The following is a 19,346-nucleotide window of genomic DNA, read 5'->3' as shown; positions in this document are numbered from 1 at the left end:
GAATTGCTAATGCTACAGCACTAAACTGTGGAGCACAATGAAATGAGAGAGGCAGAGTGCGGGAAAGTGTGTGTGTGTGTGTGTGTGTGTGAAATAGCAAAAAAAAAAAAAAAAAAAAAAAAAAAATTACATAAAAATGTGTCCACAGAAAATACAAGCATTCTTGTCCCTTTTCCATTCCAATATTAGGGTTGGTAATTGAACCATTTCCGACAGGCGTGGCGCCTTGCCTTTTCAACCCGAAAACTTTAAAGTGCACTTATTTCTATGCATCAGCAAACTCTGAGAACACAGCAGTTCCAGTGAAATGCAAAAGAGTGAATAACATTTAGAGGAGGCAGAAGGTAGTAGAAGGTAGACACATTAGTCATTAGTGTAAAACTTCTGGAGATTAAAACATCTATTTTTTTTTCTTTTTTAAAGGTAAATTCTTTGGGGGGTGGTAAAAGCTAAGTGCTTTTCTACACAAAATACCTCTCAGTTTCTTTTAAACAAAAAACATTTGACAGTTATTATTCTCTAATCTTTTCACTTACAGCAAACAAGGCTTCTGAGATGCTTTTCTGAGACGTTTCCAGCTGAATAAAAGTAGATGTGAGAGATATTTAAATAAAGGAGGTATAGTACTTCACTGCCAGGTCCCCCATTAACTGAGGAAAAGAAATAAACAAATAGGTGAATAAACCTCAACGGGACAGGAAACCGTGTTCCTTAATTATTCCCACGGACCCGCAGGGTATTTGAAAGCAACCCGAGCATGACTCAGCAAATTGACTGTGCTGATTGGATATTCATCATGCATGCAGCGATACAGCCAAGAAGCAAACCCAGCAAGGCATTATGGTCCAAAACCGGATTTTTACCACTACTCATAACCAAGCAATTTTCCCAGGAAATGAAATCATCATTATTATTGTATTATTGTTGTAGTTTTTTTTTCTTCTTACCATTGTTGGTGTGTAATTATTGCAGTTCTTTACCACTTGTGGTATTTCAGTTTTTTGTGTTTACCATTGTTGGTATGTAATTATTATAATGTAAGTTGATGGTTAACTGTTACCTGTGGTAACACCACCAGGAATGTACTTTGTTTCTATTTTTACACACATTTCGGTTATGCAATGTAAATACTGTCAAATGAGTTCATTCTAATTTGGTTTCGGCCTATTTTGTTCATTGTTCTGGTTCGAAGTCAAAGGACAGGAGTGAGTATTTAAAATGTTATTATGTTAAGTTATTTGATGATGAGAATGGGGGTGGGATTAAATAAGTTTTTCTTCTTCCCACTCCTTTTCGAGTATAGATGAATGATTTTTTTTTTTTTTTAATTTTGAATTTGCATGTATTCTGTAAATGCTCAAAATAAACAAACAAATGAAATGATTATTCAAAAATCACTGAAAGTATAGTATTTTATTTTCCAAATCCTTAAGGCAAATACCCAATATTAAACATATTTTAACACTAAGCATTCCAATAACTGCTCTTTTAGTCATTTTAATCCAATTCTCTGTATGTAATATGTGTATTTCGTGTTTTCATATTTACTCCTGGCTCAGTGTGACACAGAAAACAAGATGTAAAGAGGAGATCCGAGGAGGTAAAGACCTTCTGTCAATGAGGAATCAAAGCAATTACTGTTCTGCTCATCAACGCCTGATGTGTGGAGGTTTTCCTGACATGCCTTTCACAGTCCAAACATCCCATGTCACAACAGAAGTTAAACTCCTGTCACTCGCTGGAATCACCTTGTCTTCCCCCCTGTCTGACGAGACCTTTCCTGGCATCCTCAAACACAGCGATGCATTCAATTTATTCATGGGAAAGGAGGAAAGATAATGGCAACGCTGAATGTGTATGAGCGCCGAAAAGTAGAAGAAGGTAGAGGGTTGTTCCGAATCGGACGGACACGCGAGGAAAGAGTGGGAGGACCAGTGGAGGTGCCAGGGTGATGGATGAGAGAGAAGCTCCTCTGCTCACCAGAGTTTGGAGAGGAAGAGTTTAAAGCAGAGTTTACAGACACTGGGTTTATAAATAATGACCCTGGGGTCGAAGGATTCCTGTATGCGGAACTCACGCGAGCATCACCGCCGAGCGTTGATGAGTGAAAACATGTTGATGTTTGGAAGGGAAGACTCCATTTTTGCTTTTAAGCTTATCAGCCTACAATTAAAAGATAATGAAAAAAAATCATGCCTTAGCTTTTCAAAGAAGAATATGACGTCAGAGGGACTTTCATCTCCGCCTGGCTTTCTATTTGGCTCTATCAGTGAAAGCCAAAAGGCCCGTAATCCTCAGATAAGTCTACTAATCAACTAATACCATGGACACAGCATAATCTCATCAGCTCACTAATCACCTTTTCTGCCTGTGCTCCACATGTAGACGGTAACAACCACAACTGTGCACACACTTTTCGATGTGTTTACGTTAAGTGCGCGTAAAGGAGGCGCTGGACTGAGCCTAAATACTGTTGTAATGTGGATGAATTCATCAAGACATATGTCAGACATATTTAAAGATTGGATAACACTTTATTTTAAGATCCACATATCCACTGTGAACTAGAGGCTGAGCAGACATAGAAGCAGACTGGCTCTTTATTCATCATTATAAAGCACTTCAGAATGCTTTATTCTGCATACCAGACTCATTTACTGCTTATCGATGGTGAGGATGAATTACAATCTTCACACCCTTTGCTTGCTAAAAGTTTTATAATGTGGTACTACCTCAAAAAGTCATTCTCCCTTAAAGCTGCAGAGCTTCAGCAAAAATTCCATCCTTACTTCTCTGCATACTGTAACTGAAGTGGTCTGGGAGGACATGACACTTCTGCATCTACACTGTACCTGTTGAAAATGCACCCCATGATGCCCCAACTTTGGCTAATCACATGTTTTTAGACAGATGGGGGAGTTAAATATGTGATTGACAGCTGTAATTGCCAATGGTGGGTCAGATCAGTCTGACATGACCTGAATGTGAATTTAATGATCTACTCCATGACTCAGATACTTGGGAAAAGTGAAGCCACTTTTCCATAACATGTTGTCATCTGCATTCATTTTTAGTCTTTTGATTCCGACCGAGAAGAGAAAGCTACAAAAGGAATCAAATAGTAGCATTTTTTTACTCTTGATTTTTGCTCGTGCAGCTTTAACCCTTAGGGCCGGTTCTATTGGTACCCACACTCGTACTGCTAAGCACTAAAAATGTGCTTTTCAAAAACAAGATCTAAAAGCATAAACACATTAATATTATATTCTACTTTCATTGAGCTATTTTTTTCCACATACATCTGACCTAAATATTGACATCAGATACTAATTGATTTTTAAGTATTTAAACCCTCTAAATTGCAGATGAAAAAACAAAATATGAATTATTTTCAATATTATATATGAAACATAATTTTTTTGTGTTGAATTATTATTGGATATGTCAATAATAAGCAGCAACACTGACATTTTAGCATTCTTATCTTTTGTGCATTGTCAGATACTGACAGTGATACTGCTAAGCACAAAAATAGGCTCTTTATTAATATACTTTAGCCCATATTGCTAGAATAAAATATTTTTAACAAAATATTTTTTAGCTTCTCATGAAATGACAGATAAAGTCTAACTGCAACTCAGTATGTAATCATTGCACCAGGTTAAAGGTGATTACTGATGTGCACACTGGAAAAAATCTAAATCTTACCAAGTGTATTTTTCTCATTTCTAGTCAAAATATCTCATCATACTTAAAATAAGACACAATCACCTAAAGAGTAACCTTTCAGTGAGATATAAGAACTTATCTTTAGACAATAGATCTTGAAAATCTTATTTCAAGAAATCTTACCAAGATAATTTTCACTTGTTCCATTGGCAGATTTTGTTTTTTGTTTTTTTGTTTTGCGTAATTCAAGATTTTTGTTTTTTGCTTAATTCAAGGGAAAAAAATCTGCCAATGGAACAAGTGAAAATTATCTTGGTAAGATTTCTTGAAATAAGATTTTCAAGATCTATTGTTATTTTAAATGGGATGAGATATTTTGACTAGAAATAAGAAAAACACACTTGCTAAGATTTAGTTTTTTTCCAATGTATAAATATATCTAAAGAGAGGAATGTGTCTGAAAATAAAATTACACCAACTTTAAACCCTGTACATTGATTTGACTGGGTTTCAATGGCACATTTTTCGCATTTAACAGCATGACTGTAACTTTTATTTTCTAATCAGTGTATTTAAGACTTAATGTAGGAGCTGGGCTGGATATAACAAGATAAAATAAAAATACACATTCTTGCCAAAATTCATATAATATGCTTAACATAGATTAATAGTACTGTGTTTATTCTAACAAAACTACAAGAGTCAGAATGTTCTTCATAATAAAGTCAGGCCTTTTCATAACTGATTCACTGGCACTTTGACACCTCTCGTAGGTGCTATTCTTAAGTGATGGGTTACACTGTGAAAAAGCCGGAAAAAATATCAACACATACTTTATAACAGTGAATTAGTTTTGTGTATACAGCTCTGGAAAGAAATAGGAGATCACTGCAAAATTATGACTTTCTCTGAAATGAACATTTTTGTTTTATTCTCTAAACTACCAACATCACTTCTCCCAAATTCCAAATAAAAATATTATTTAGAGCATGTATTTGCAGAACACATGGTTAAAAAATAATAAAAAAGATGCAGACCTCAAATAATGCAAAGAAAACAAGTTCATATTCATTTCTTAACAACACAATATTAATGTTGTAACTTGAGAAAAGTTCCGACATCAATATTTGGTGGAATAACCCTGATTTTCAAAGACAGCTTTCATGTGTTTTGGCTTTCCACCATTGCTGTTGGATGACTTTATGCAGAGAAATTCAAGAAGCTCAGCAATGTTGGATGGCTTATGATCCATCCATCCATCCATCCATCCATCTTCCTCCAGAAGTTTTCAAAGTGGGTTCAGGTCTGCAGATTGGTCTGGCCATGACAGGGTCTTCATCTGGTGGTCCGTCATCCACACCTTTATTGACCTAGCTGAGTCCAGGAGCATTGTCCTGATAGAAAAACCAGTCCTCAGAGTTTGGGAACATTGTCAGAGCAGAAGTCGAGTAGTTTTCAATAGTTATTTTTGATTCTAATTACTTTTATGGTACTAATAGCACTGTTTTTGCCACCCAGCTAGTCTTATTGTAAGAAGATAGTGATATTCACAGTAGTGGTTTTTATACTTCTTTTTTTTAACTAGTTTTATTGATCACCAAAGTCAAACACTGATCACATACAATCATGAACACTCCTTGACAACAAAGCTCATTTAACAATGTTAGTTTCTGTACCAGTTAGATTCCAAGTAGGAAAGGAAGAAAATTAATAGCACAAGTCAAAGTTAAAAAGGTGAAGAAAAAAACAACATATAGACAAACCCCCCCTTTATACTTCTTCTTAACCCTTGCATGCCTGAATTATGAGAACCTTTATCAAGATTTTTTTTCCTGAATGTATTTATTCCTCTTTAGGCATGAAAAAAAAACAACGTGATTGATTTTTTTATGAACCTTTTTTTTTTCATGGAGTCACAAAAATGTCCTCTCAGCTAGACACCATGTGTTTAATTTTAGAGGCAAAGAAACCTCTATTTACTGATATACTGTGTGAAAACTATGAAATATACAGGGTGGGGAAGCAAAATTTACAATATTTTGAGGCAGGGATTGAAAGACAGTGTATGACCAATTAGTTTATTGAAAGTCATGAGAATTTATTTGCCACAAGAAAATTGACATAATAGAAAATGTTTTTATTCTGTGTGTCCTCCTTCTTTCTCAATAACTGCCTTCACACACTTCCTGAAACTTGTGCAAGTGTTCCTCAAATATTCGGGTGACAACTTCTCCCATTCTTCTTTAATAGTATCTTCCAGACTTTCTCGTAATAGTTTTGCTCATAGTCATTCTCTTCTTTCCATTATAAACAGTCTTTATGGACACTCCAACTATTTTTGAAATCTCCTTTGGTGTGACGAGTGCATTCAGCAAATCACACACTCTTTGACGTTTGCTTTCCTGATTACTCATATGGGCAAAAGTTTCTGAAAAGGTATGGATAATAGTGTTAGGTATGATTATGACATCAATATATGTTTGGTTTCAAAACAACTGACGTAGTGCCTGCTGAGAAAAAACAACTAAATGTTCATTGTAAATTTTGCTTCCCCACCCTGTATATATTTTTTAAAGATAATAGAGATAATATGCAAAAAAAAAAAAAACCTCAAAAACCTTGTGTTTAAAACAAAACAAAACAGTTAATTACAGCATTTATAGTGATTTTTTTTTTTTATACTCAAACATGTTACTGCAGATCAGGTTTATCTAGAACAGCAAAGTTACAGTAATGGTATGAATTGCAGTGTTGGGGATTATGCATAAGTGTCCGCTGTGTTGACTGATATCGAACTAAAACAACAAAATCCATGAATATATAAGAGAACACCTTTGAACAGCTGTCCACTGTAGTGACCACTATGCATGAAAGGGTTAAATAAGATATGGATCAGGTGTTTATTCAGTAGAATAAGGTGTGCTTGTGTTGGAATTCAACAGACACAGGAATGGAATGGCTGTCATACATGCACACATGCTGATTTCACTGGAAATTGCAGTGGTCTCTTAATTTTTTGCAGAGCCGTATTTAGAATGGGGACACAATCTATTACATAAGAGTAGACCATATTTACTCACAGCAAAAGACTTTAAGATCTTTACTTCTTTACTATCAATTAGCAGTAATTAAGAGATTATTGGGGGAAAACTGTTCATTAATGGCTCATTAGTTAGAGATGAAGTCATACAAATAAGGCAAAAGTGTTTCACAGTGGTTAATAAAGAGCCAATATACTTCTACAATGTGTGCTAAGATTATGCATGCCATAATTTACAGTTTTACTACTGTTTTATATGACAAAAATGTCCATATTTGTATGCTGTGCTTATGATTAGCTTCAGGGACCAAATTCTCTCTTTTTCTGTCTCCATGGACATTTTCTTTACACCATCTACTGTGTATTGCAATAATTACTGTGCTGTTGACAAAAGCAGGTGGAGAAAACCACAGCACAGTCCATATGATAATTAGTAACTGCATGCCTGTACCTTGGTAACTGTAGAGATCTCCCACGCTGTTCTGACGCGTGATGTGCTGCCAGTAGGCGCTGCGTGGCAGGGAGATGGACTTGGTTAGCATCTCTCTGGAGTGGATCTGAAACAGACAGAGGAAGCTGACAATGTCTCTCACTTTGTCACTCTCAGTCATTCATTCACAACAGGGGGAACTGAACGGCGTGTAACAGTAAACAGGCGTAGTGTACTGGTGGCTGAATGGCGCGCTTGAACTGTGAATGGCTCTTTTGTGTGTAAGATTAGGATTCATTTGGTTGCGTGCAGAATTGTGGTAATTTAAAGGCAGCTTATAACTCCATGCATTCTTTTTTTTTTATCTTGTTTTTAATGAAAAAGGAGACAAAATATCTCCAACATTACCCTTCATTCAGATATTATCTATTACAGGGGTGTCAAACTCATTTTAGTTCAGGGGCCACATTCAGCCCGATTCGATCTCAAGTGGGCCAAACCATTACAATTATAGCATAAAAAACCTATAAATAATGACAACTCAAAGTTTTTCTCTTCATTTTAGTGCAATAAAAAACATTAAATTATGAAAATATTTACATTTACAAACTATCTTTTCACAACAAAGATGTGAATAACCAGAAATAAATTCAATTTCTGAAGAAAAATAGGCTAAATTTTAACAATATTATACCTCGACTTATCACTTGTACATGTGCATTACACACAATGTTACACAAGCATAATATTGTTGAAATTTTCAAGTTTGGAATGTGTAACTAAAACAAGAATGTCCACAATATTATGTGTCAACTTATGAACACAACTTGCAAATCTACAAAGCCACAAAACATTTAGTAACAGACAGAATATTGTTAAAATTGTACTTAATTTTCAGGTTGTTCACATTTTATTGTAAGGGTTATTAGACTATTATTTTACTTTCAATCACACTGGGCTAAAACCAGTTCAACACTTTTAACTGTTCATATCTTTAGTGTAATTTTTGCACTCCATAAAATCATGCCACGGGCCAGATTGGAACCTTTGGAGGGCCAGTCTTGGCCCACGGGCCGTATGTTTGACACCTGTGATCTATTACAACCCTTTTCATATTTCTTATTTTATACATACAAAAGCGTAAAAACAAAACAAACATATGAACTGGGTGCTTACAGTTTTGATATTTCTCACTTAAAAACAATCATAGCATTACAATACCTCTGGGTTCTTTAAACATTACACATGTTTATGCAGAAAAACTTAAAACAAAGAATAAATACAGGGAGATTATAAAAAAAAAAAAAAAAGAGGACATTTTTAGAGGAGTGATACAAATTCTGAGCTAGAGGATACAAACTTAATCCATTTGTCCCAAATATAATAAAATTTATCCCTCTGGATTCTGGTAGAGTAAGTCTATTTTGCCATTTTGAATATTTGCAAGATGATCTCATACCAATCTTCTATTGTTGGTGGAGTTGGATTTAACCACCTTCTCATAATAGATTTCTTGCTGGCTGCTAAAAGCGCCTGTAATAATAGGACAGCAACATCACCAAGGTATAGATTTACACAGTTATAGGTAATATGACCCTTAACCCTTTCATGCATGAATTATGAGAGCCTTAATCAAGTTTTTTTTTTTTTCCTGAGTGTTTTTATTCCTCTTTAGGCAAGAAAAAAAACAATGCGATTGAAATTTTTTTATGAACTCAGTTTTCATCGAGTTGAAAAAAATGTCCAATCAGCTGGACACCATGTGCATTTAAAATGGTAAATGGATTTACCAATATACTATATAGTTACTGATATACTGTGAAAAACTATGAAAACAAAACAAAACATTTTTAATGCAGCTAATCTGATGTTTTCTCACATTTTATCATACTCTAACACTAGTTATTACTCAGTTCATGGAGATAATATGCAAAAAACTAAAACCTTTTGGTTTAAAAAACTATTAATTACAGCCTAATAACAATAACAAGCAATTGATTTTCACTCAAACATGTTAGTGCAGATCAGGTTCATCCACTGAATGTCAGTGTATGGGATGATGCATGAGTGTCTACTGTGTCGGCTGATATGGAACTAAAACAACAAAACCTGTAAATATACAAGAGAACAGATGTAGAATAACTGTCCACTGGGGTGGCCACTATGCATGAAAGGGTTAAAGACCGATATTTAAGCCCCCTGGATACCACTCCAATATTGGTGCATCTTGGGACAGTCCCAGAACACATAAAGATGATTGGCCTCCTTTGATCCCCACTGTCTCCAACACTTAAAAGGACCATTTCTGTATTTACCCTGGTGAGATGTCTTAAAATATCTAACAACAGTTATCCAACAATGCTCTCTCCATTATGACAAATTGGTAGAAGACCAATGAAACTTACAGATTTCTTTGGAGAGTATGCCATTTCTTGCAAGCATAAACACATTAAAACTCTATGCATTCTATTAAAAAAAAGCTATCCATCATTGTAATAAAAAGCCAGACAAAATTAGCATTAGCAAACATACAACTTTCTTCACACTGCAAGTATGAGTGGTCAGTTTTGTATAGCTTTCCGCCTGATTTATAGCACTGAGGGTAAATACTGCATTTGGAAATGTTCCCAAATGGTGGGGTCCAAGAGCACGGCCATATGGTCAAGGCTCATCAAACACTAGGCAGGCCTACATAAATAAAGAATACAGATGATAGAGGAGGAGGGGGGGGGGGGGGGGGGGGGGGGGGGGGAGGAAGGAAGGAAGGAAGGAAGGAGGAGGAAGGTGTTTTGATGGAAGGAGGGAGCGGAGGCCAAGACCGTGGACTGTCGGGGGGCTTCCTGGTCCAAGGCAGCGTGTCTCAGACAAGGCCGTGCAACAATGCCTGAAGGGAAATGTGTATTCTTGCATGTGTGAAGGTTTTGTGTAAAAATCATCATTTATGCCTTTGTGGTCATTAGAATCTAAAAATAATCAGATTAAAAAAAAAAAAACGGACTGAAACGCTTGTGTGATGCGTTTAATTAAAAATAGCATGACATTAAGCCAATCAGTGACAACAAAATAAGCTTATTTTTTATTAAACAACACACTGACTCTATGCATGAGTGTGCTTTTGAGCACCACAGTTTTTGGGCAAATTATCGTTTTACAAGATCCTACTGGCATGAGATACATCAGGATGTTTTAGGTGCATTTGAAAGAGACAAACCGTATTCATTAAAGTTAATTATTTGTGGAACAATGACACGTTGGCCCCTGCACTTACTATTTGTAATGTTGGCGGTTTAGGATTTATTGTGAGCTGCTGTGGATAAACAACCAAACATATAAATATAGTATGTACCTGCGAGCTCTTCTCCATCTCCTCCATCATCCTCTCATGCTGCTGGGCAATGGCCAGCGTGGCCGAGTGGACCCGCTGGTAGATCATCTCACCCTCCCGCGTCTGGAACGTGAACAAACCCTCTCCTGTGTCACACATCCTGCGCCAGGAACACACACACAGAGACAGAGAGAAGTACACACACTTTGATCATGCTCACTCTTGGATTGCTGATTTACAAATGCGCATGGTTAAATGTGCACCTACAGAGAGACACACTGATAATCCACTAAAGTCAAACAGACACGTGCATGTTTGTATGTGTATGTGTATGTGTGTGTGTGTGTGTGGATACAGTACACAAACAAAGACGCGCATTCACACATGCAGCTGTCACATCATCGCCTGAAGGGCTCTGCGGCAAATGTTGATATCCTGGGATGTTCGGGGTATCCAAAGTTGCTTTGTTTAAGTTTTTAAAATATTTTTAAAACTTACTTTTCTCCCTCCCACAGCTAACATTTCAATTGCTCCGGCACAAACACATATTATCTGCTGGCACACACCTTCCAGACTCAAAAGTGAACCAGGTGGAGTCTCGGCCGTATCTGCGGAGAGAGCTGAGGGGCCACATGACAAGTTTGAGGCGAGCGTTGTGAATGTCCCACAGGTAGATGTTTTCATGGGTGATCTGCATGGTGCACTCCCCGTAGATATCCAGGTTAGGAGTAGGCATTAGGTACACGTTAAAACGTTCTGGGAAGAGAAAGAGAGCTGATTAGAGTGGGACGACTGGGATGTGACGCTATAACAAACACATTCCATCACCTACATGTAAATAAAGTGGTTAGTTCTGGTTTGATATTTTGAGATTACTGCATCAAACCCGGTATCAGCAGCATACATACACAGAATTTCCTGTTTCTGTATTATTACCCCGCCCGCCCCCAGTTCAGTTTGTTTGTTTGTTTGTTAACACTTTAGCAGTAAAACTACTGGTTGAATTCATACCAAATTGGGTTGATAGATTGCCGGTGACCCAGAATAGATCTCATCACATTTTGAGAAATGAGGTCAAAGTTACAATTTTTTAGGAATTTTTAAAATCTTTTTTTTTTCCCCATTTCCTTATAATGGGTGAAATTTCAAATGTCTGTAGCAGCAAAACTATTGGTTGAATTCATACCAAATTTGGTTTATAGATTGCCAGTGACCAAGAAAAGATGTCACAACATTTTGGGAAAAGTACATCAAAGCTTTAATTTTGTATGCATTTTCTAAATCTTTTTTTTTTTTCTCCCCATTTACAAATAATGGGCAAAATTTCACATGTCTGTAGCAGTAAAACTATTGGTTGAATTCATACCAAATTGACTTTATAAATTGCCAGTGACCCAGAATAGATCTCATTACATTTTGGGAACAGCAGATCAAAGTTCAAATTTTGTATACATTTTTAAAATCTTCCCTTTTATTTATAATGGGTGAAATATGTGCGAGGGACGGGGTTTGTTGTGGCTAGCACCACTTGTTGTTATATGTGTTCCTGCTATATATACTTGGTGCATTACACTGAAACCATACTGATAAGCAACATGTAAACAACGTCTTGACAGATGATTCACATGTGACATTTTTCTTACTGCGAAACCATCTGAGGCTGGACGACCCAAACAACAACGAAACCTATAGAGTCACGATATAAACAAGTCTGTAAAATATTGGACCAAAAGCCAATAAAATATCAGTATTGTACAATCTGAGAAGTTTTGACAATTTTATAATTGTCTCATTTTATGAAATTGATCTTTAAGTCTGTGAATGGTCTCATACCACTAGGGCTGAAAGATATGGACAAAATTTCATATCTCGATATTCGTGCCAGATATCTCGATATCGATACGATAACGGTGAAAACCAAGCATTCAGAAAAATACAAACATCATAATACAAAAGAATGTGGAAAGTGCAGTTTTATTTATAAGAACTCACTGCCAGTCATCAACATTAACATAAAGTACAAATAAATGAAATTTGTTGTGACTCCCAGAGCTGTACATGCAGGGTGAGCGCAGGGGAAATCTATATCGTTTATATCGTTGCTTTTTCGATATTAATATCTTAAATGTTCATATCTAGTTATCGATACGATAACGATATATCTTTCAGCCCTACATACCACAAACATTAAGTCGAATGATATTAATAAATAACAATAAAGGAGGTGCCATAAGGGGAGCTGCTAGTGGGGACTGAAAACCAGCATTTGGTCAGACCTCTATCTCGATTTAAAGTCCTCAGATCTGAAATATGTTACCATCTGTAATAAAAACATTGACTAGTTTTAAGATTTTTAAAAATAAGGCAAAACTGTGGCTAAAAAAAAAATTTCTGAACACTGAATCACACCCAGCACTGATCTAAGCTGTCATTAAACTTGTGATGTTCAGCTGGTTTTTGTAGTTATTTTTAGCTTCTTAATTTGCTCGTTTCCTGATTTGTCTCAACCTGTATGTATTTTGGGTTTTGTTCTGTCATACTTTCAGTATTATTTCTTAAAAGCCTACGTAGGGAAAAGGTCTGCTCATTAGTTACTATGGCTACAAGACCTGAACACATTGCCTCTGTTGCATACTTTTCAATGACACAATATGTATATGTATTGTCTGTATTTAAAAAAAAAAAGATAATAAAAATAGAATAAAACAAAATCATTCACTCCCTGCGTCAAACATAAGGGCCTTGGGTCAAAACCAGCGATCCAAAAACTTCAATCCAGCCAATCCAGGGCAAGAATTTGTCCAAAAATTACACACAAGACATTGACAGTCAAGTTATATTGGTTGTAAAGTTAAATGCTGTATTTTTCAATTCCAGATGCCTGTTACTAAATGTTTTGTACCTTTGTAGATCCACTGTGATCTGGAAGTTGTAATGCACGTGTAAATGATAAGCTGAGGCATAATATTGTTAAAATTGCATCGTTGAATTTACAGGTTGTTCAGGTTATTCACATATTTTCATAATGTAATTTCACTTTTTTGTACTAAAACAATAAGCACAATAACTTATAAATAATGACAATTCTAAATATTTCTCTTATTTTACTGGTCGCTGGATGGGTGAGACCAAACTGGGCTGTGAACAAAAATGAGTTTGACATAGAGAATATAGAATAGAATAGAATAGAATAGAATAGAATAGAATAGAATAGAATAGAATAGATAGGATAGAACAGAACAGAACAGAATAGAATAGAATAGAATAGAATAGAATAGAATAGAATAGAATAGAATAGAATAGAATAGACACCTTCACCCATAAGTAGCTGGGATAGGCTCCAGCGATCTCCACGACCCTAGTGAGGATAAAGCGGCTTCAGAAAATGGATATAGAATAGATCAGAATAGAATAGAATAGAACAGAACAGAACAGAATAGAATGGAATAGAATAGAATAGATAGGACAGAATAGAATAGAATAGAATAGAATAGAATAGAATAGAATAGAATAGAATAGAATAGAATAGAATAGACACCTTCACCCATAAGTAGCTGGGATAGGCTCCAGCGATCTCCATGACCCTAGTGAGGATAAAGCGGCTTCAGAAAATGGATATAGAATAGAATAGATCAGAATAGAATAGAATAGAATAGGCTTTATTGTCAGTCAAAATACCATTGTACAGTGCGATGGAATCTGTTTTCTGTGTAGGCTTTTAATAAATAACACTGAATTTCTTTTGGTATCTCATAAGTGTCGACTGTACAGTAACCTGACTTTGACCCTCTGTTGTTTTCCAGACTCAAAACCTTCACTTTTGTGGTTTCATCCTGCGTTGCAAAAGTTGACAGAAATGGAGGTTTGGAAGATCCTTTTAATACCACTTTACTTAGATTCACCTACAGTGGGCCGAACAAGCCATCCATTGAACTGGACCGGGATCAAGGAGCCAGATCTGCCCGTTCGCATTAAACTAACTCTCTGAGACAGACAGAGAGAGCAAGAGAGACAGAGGGCTAGAGAGCTCTCCATAATCTAAATTAGTTCTTACTAATTACGCTTAATGATTCAAAATAAGCCATGTGTCTGCAGTGGATATAAAATGGCAATGTCATAGCGTGGCGTATTTTTAGGGACAGTGAAAATGAACTCCAATCTAATTACCAGTCCCTGCTGTTTGGGGAGGGCTACTAATTGAAACATGGTTGCAGGCCCATGCCTCTTGTTTCATTCACTCAGGCGCTGGTTCAGTTCATTCCACAACACCCTGCTGCAAGTTCTGTACACACACCAAACAAGAGGGCCTCTCATAAAAAACAGTGGAGGATTTTTATGGTGATATTTTAGCTAGGTCAGCACCACACACTCAAAAACATGTGTATTGAAATTTTAAATAAATATACCAGAGTTATGCTGGAAAAAGAAAACAATTTCCGAAATGAAATGGGTTGGAATGACAGCAGATTCTTTTCAATTACTTGCACTTTTACAACTTTGAACTGCTCTTCTTTGCCTGTTGATTTTTCGATTTCCTCTGTGAGTTTACAAATTACGGCGAGAATAAGCTCCTCTGTGATAGCAGCGCCCTGTTGTCTTCTCTCTTTTTCCATTTCCATTTCCTGTGAGTGGGATATGTGGGGAAGCACATTTATTTCACATGGCTTTAGGAGCCATAATCTCATCCATCTCTGTGACAAGCTTCATTATGAGGGAAGCAAGTGATGCACAGCACTTCTCATTAGGCCTGGAACAGAGCCCCGAACACAGCCTGTGACCTGTGCTCTAACTCACACACAGGTTCCCTACAACACACACACACACACATCCACAGAACTCAACTTGAACATATGTTAATATAACTCAAAACTCTTATAGTAGAGTTAGGATCAGATATTGACAAAAACACCCTTATTCCCAAGGCCTAATTAGACAGTAGCTGTTCTGCTCCCCTAACCCTGTGAGCACTCAGCTATATTAACACATACCGGCCTAGACTGCAAACGCTAACTGCCTGGTGGCGGGAGGAGTGAGAGAGATTGACCCTGAATAGCTGTCTGTGTTAGCAGGGACTAATTGGGCACTCACCGTTCTGCTCCCGCTGCACCCCCGCTGCTAACAGGTCTGGCTCTCCCAGGCTGATGTCGTTGAGACGGCTGCCCAGGCACTCCACGCACAGCAGCTTACACCATTCCTCCGCATCCAGCTCTGCGCACAGTCACACAGCAGCACAGCGTTAAGGCATGTCCGACACCAAAACACACACATACACAGCGATGCAGACAAAATAAATCATTCAGTTTAGTTTGGACGTTTACATAGACCTTGGCTAAATGCAGTCAGAGTCAGTTTTTCTACATGCACTGCCAGGCCGAAAAAAAAAAAAAAAAAAAAAAAACTTGCCTCCTGGTTTTAACTGTGAAAATAAGTACAAGCCTTCCATTGGATAATTGATGATTACTGCAATGATTAATATGTTTCACCTGATGCAGTGAGCAGCGTCTCATTTATTAAACAACCATCAGTTTGTTGACGGAGCATAAAGAATGGACTGTGTTTCAATGGAAAAAAGTCATGTGGTCTGATGAGTTCAGACTGACCCTGTTCCAGACAGTGACACCACAGGCCAATGAGGTGATTACCCATCATGCCTAGTGCCTACCGTACAAGCCTGTGAGTTGAGGTCTAGGTTCAGCTATGTTATGTCTCCAAAAATGAGGTCAGCTGACTACGAGAATATACTGAATGAATGAGTGGATTTTTCTTCCCTGATGACACCGGTATATTCCAGAATGACAAAACCAGTATTCATCAGGGTCAGATTGTGAAAGGGTGGTTCAGGGAGCATGAGACACCATTTTTATACATGGATTGGACATCACAGATAGAGTCCAGACCTGAACCCATGCTGGACTTGGACCACTTCATGCAGTAGTCAGACACTCAAATCATCAATACAAGATCTTAGCCTAAAATTAATGCAACTATGAGTGGAAATAAATGTTTTCATATCCTCCTGAGACCCAGGAAAGTGAAAATTTTAGCTTTTTTACATTAAATAATTGTCTTGATTGGAAACTGCATTATGCAACAGTTTTTTCAGATGCATTTTTTAAATTATTTTTATTCGTTTATTTATTTTTTAATGGAATGTCCTTTGCAATGGACAGCATTTTTTAAGTAAAACTGTCAAACTTTTGTCCTCTACAAAGGACAAAAATGCATTGCGGGGTCTGGGAGAATACTGCATAAATTTAGCGAAACAATACCACAGTGAATGCATGTCTTAATCAAAGCTAAAGGCGGACCAACAGAAAATGACAGTGTGGGACTTTTTTTGGCCAGGGTGTGTATTTTCTCTGCACTCTATTAGTTCAGTTAGTGCAACAGCTTCATTATGCTAATTTAAAATTTCAGGAAACCACTGGCAAGAACATTTTATTTCAGCTTTTATTGATCTTATCATATTGTCATCACCCTCCCATGGGGCAGCAGCATCATGTTTTGGGATTGTTTTGCACTAAATAAAATCAATGGTAACAGTTTAGACAATTTCCATTCATTTCATATAAAGACAGTTTAACCCAGTGATTTACCTTTTTTTGGCTCGTGACCCCATTTTAACATCACAAATTTCTGGCAACCCCAGACATTCAAAATGGAGACATTTTTTGCTAAAATTAATTAGTTTTTGACAAATAAATGCTAATTTTAGACAACATTTAGGCTATATAATGTATATTATTATGGTCGGAAGCAGAAAAGCCAGGTGTAGATTACTGCATAAAGTGATAATTTTATTTTCCTTGGTCAGGATATGTACAGTCAGTCCAGCTTGGATTTACAAGGCTGACAATTAATACTGAACAAACAAGAACTCAAACTATGAATTATGAAAGAGCTGCAGCATCTGAAACCGACCACAATGAACATTTGAAAGATAAACAGTACCACAGTGCTTCAGTTTCAGCTTCAGAGTTTGTCATGTCTTTTATGTATTGTGATTGTCTCTCAAATCACCCAAAATTGGGGAAGCAAAATTTACAATATTTTGAGGCAGGGATTGAAAGACAGTGTATGACCAATTAGTTTATTGAAAGTCATGAGAATTTATTTGCCACAAGAAAATTGACATAATAGAAAATGTTTTTATTCTATGTGTCCTCCTTCTTTCTCAATAACTGCCTTCACACGCTTCCTGAAACTTGCGCAAGTGTTCCTCAAATATCCGGGTGACAACTTCTCCCATTCTTCTTTAATAGTATCTTCCAGACTTTCTCGTAATAGTTTTGCTCATAGTCATTCTCTTCTTTCCATTATAAACAGTCTTTATGGACACTCCAACTATTTTTGAAATCTCCTTTGGTGTGACGAGTGCATTCAGCAAATCACACACTCTTTGACGTTTGCTTTCCTGATTACTCATATGGGCAAAAGTTTCTGAAAAGGTATGGATAATAGTGTTAGGTATGATTATGACATCAATATATATTTGGTTTCAAAACAATTGACGTAGTGCCTGCTGAGAAAAAACAACTAAATGTTCATTGTAAATTTTGCTTCCCCACCCTGTACATTTTATTAGTAAGTTTTAATTTTTTTATTTTTATCAATTACTAGAAATTTCAGGTGACCCCATTTGAATTCCAGGCGACCCCACATGGGCTTCCGACCACCAAGGTTGAAAAACACTGGATTAATGATGAAAAATGGCATGTCTTACATTCTGAAGTGCCCTCACAAAGCCATGATTTTAATCCAATAGAAAGTGTGGTCAACTGAAAAAGTGCATTGAGTGAGTTGCCCAAATTCTGCCAGGATGAATATGACAGTCATTGCTGAGTGGTAAATCAAGGTGATGACAGGCTATCTGTACTGACACATTCAAGTTATAGAAATTATAGGAAATGCCACTAAATATAAATAAACTTTATGTGAATGATTGACCCTCTGAGAATTTAATAAAATAAGCAAAAGCTGAAATAGAAAAAAAGCAGAAGGAAAATAGAAAGACTATGTTCAGTAACATGTAAAAAAAAAAAAAAAAAAAAAAAAAAAAAAAAACTCAGCTTGAGTGCATATAGCAAAGATTCCACTGTACTAACCACACTTTACTATCAGAGCTGGGCTGCCTATAGTGTGTTTACATATGTCAAAACACTGCACACACACACACACATACACATAAACACACAAGTGCTGCCCAAGGAATTTCAGAATAAAATGCTGTGTGTACTGGACATGAGTACAGCTAACAGTAACCAGAGGGAGGAAAAATCAATTTGATTGATTTGGTGCAGATTAAAAGAGGCAGCAGGTTCAGCAACAGCCAACCACAGATGAAAGCGAGGTTTTATCCCCTCGTCACGAGTTTCAGGGATGCAGCGTGCACTATAAGAAACCCTGCTGGAACAAAAACGTCTGGAACTATAGCGAGCATCTATTCAGGCAATCAATAAACTATTTTACAAATTGAAGGAGGTCTTTATTTGTAGCTTGGTAATTGTGGAAAAAAAAAAAAGAATGTATGAAAGAAAACAAATTATATTCCACCATGCGTGAAATGGTGATCGTTTCTCTCGGAATGACATTTTGTTGAATTTAGGTGTTAATTAGAAACTTTAATGATTATTGAGTCATTTCAAAGCAGGAGCTCTTATGTCTGCACATGACATAACAGCAGGTTCTTAAGGGGGGGGGGGGTATTTATTATAAGAATGATTTTTTTTTTTATTTTATTTTTTTTAAATTGGAGACTATTCTAAGACAAATTTCATGTATCAAATCCAGATGTCTACATAACAGCCTGTTTGTGGATACCCATTCTGTTTCTGTTAAGCCAGAAAAATGGTGTTTACAATGGAGAAGATTTCTAGTTGTCT

The 19,346-nt window shown here is 36.6% G+C and overlaps 1 protein-coding gene across 1 annotated transcript in view; it reads right to left on the bottom strand.

Moving 5' to 3' along the window:
- Window positions 1–19,346, bottom strand: part of dok6 (docking protein 6) — a 59,244-nt gene that overhangs the window by 5,969 nt on the left and 33,929 nt on the right. The window contains exons 4-7 of the mRNA XM_030123358.1: window positions 15,553–15,672; window positions 11,031–11,220; window positions 10,486–10,624; window positions 7,161–7,266 (exon numbers count right to left, since the gene is read on the bottom strand). Coding sequence (XP_029979218.1) covers window positions 7,161–7,266; window positions 10,486–10,624; window positions 11,031–11,220; window positions 15,553–15,672 — 555 coding nt within the window. The remainder of the gene's footprint in view (window positions 1–7,160; window positions 7,267–10,485; window positions 10,625–11,030; window positions 11,221–15,552; window positions 15,673–19,346) is intronic.

This window comes from Sphaeramia orbicularis, chromosome 20, assembly GCF_902148855.1.
Source record: "Sphaeramia orbicularis chromosome 20, fSphaOr1.1, whole genome shotgun sequence".
Lineage (NCBI taxonomy): Eukaryota > Metazoa > Chordata > Actinopteri > Kurtiformes > Apogonidae > Sphaeramia > Sphaeramia orbicularis.
The sequence above is the reverse complement of the archived record's forward strand: the minus strand, read 5'-3'. Positions and strand labels throughout refer to the sequence as shown.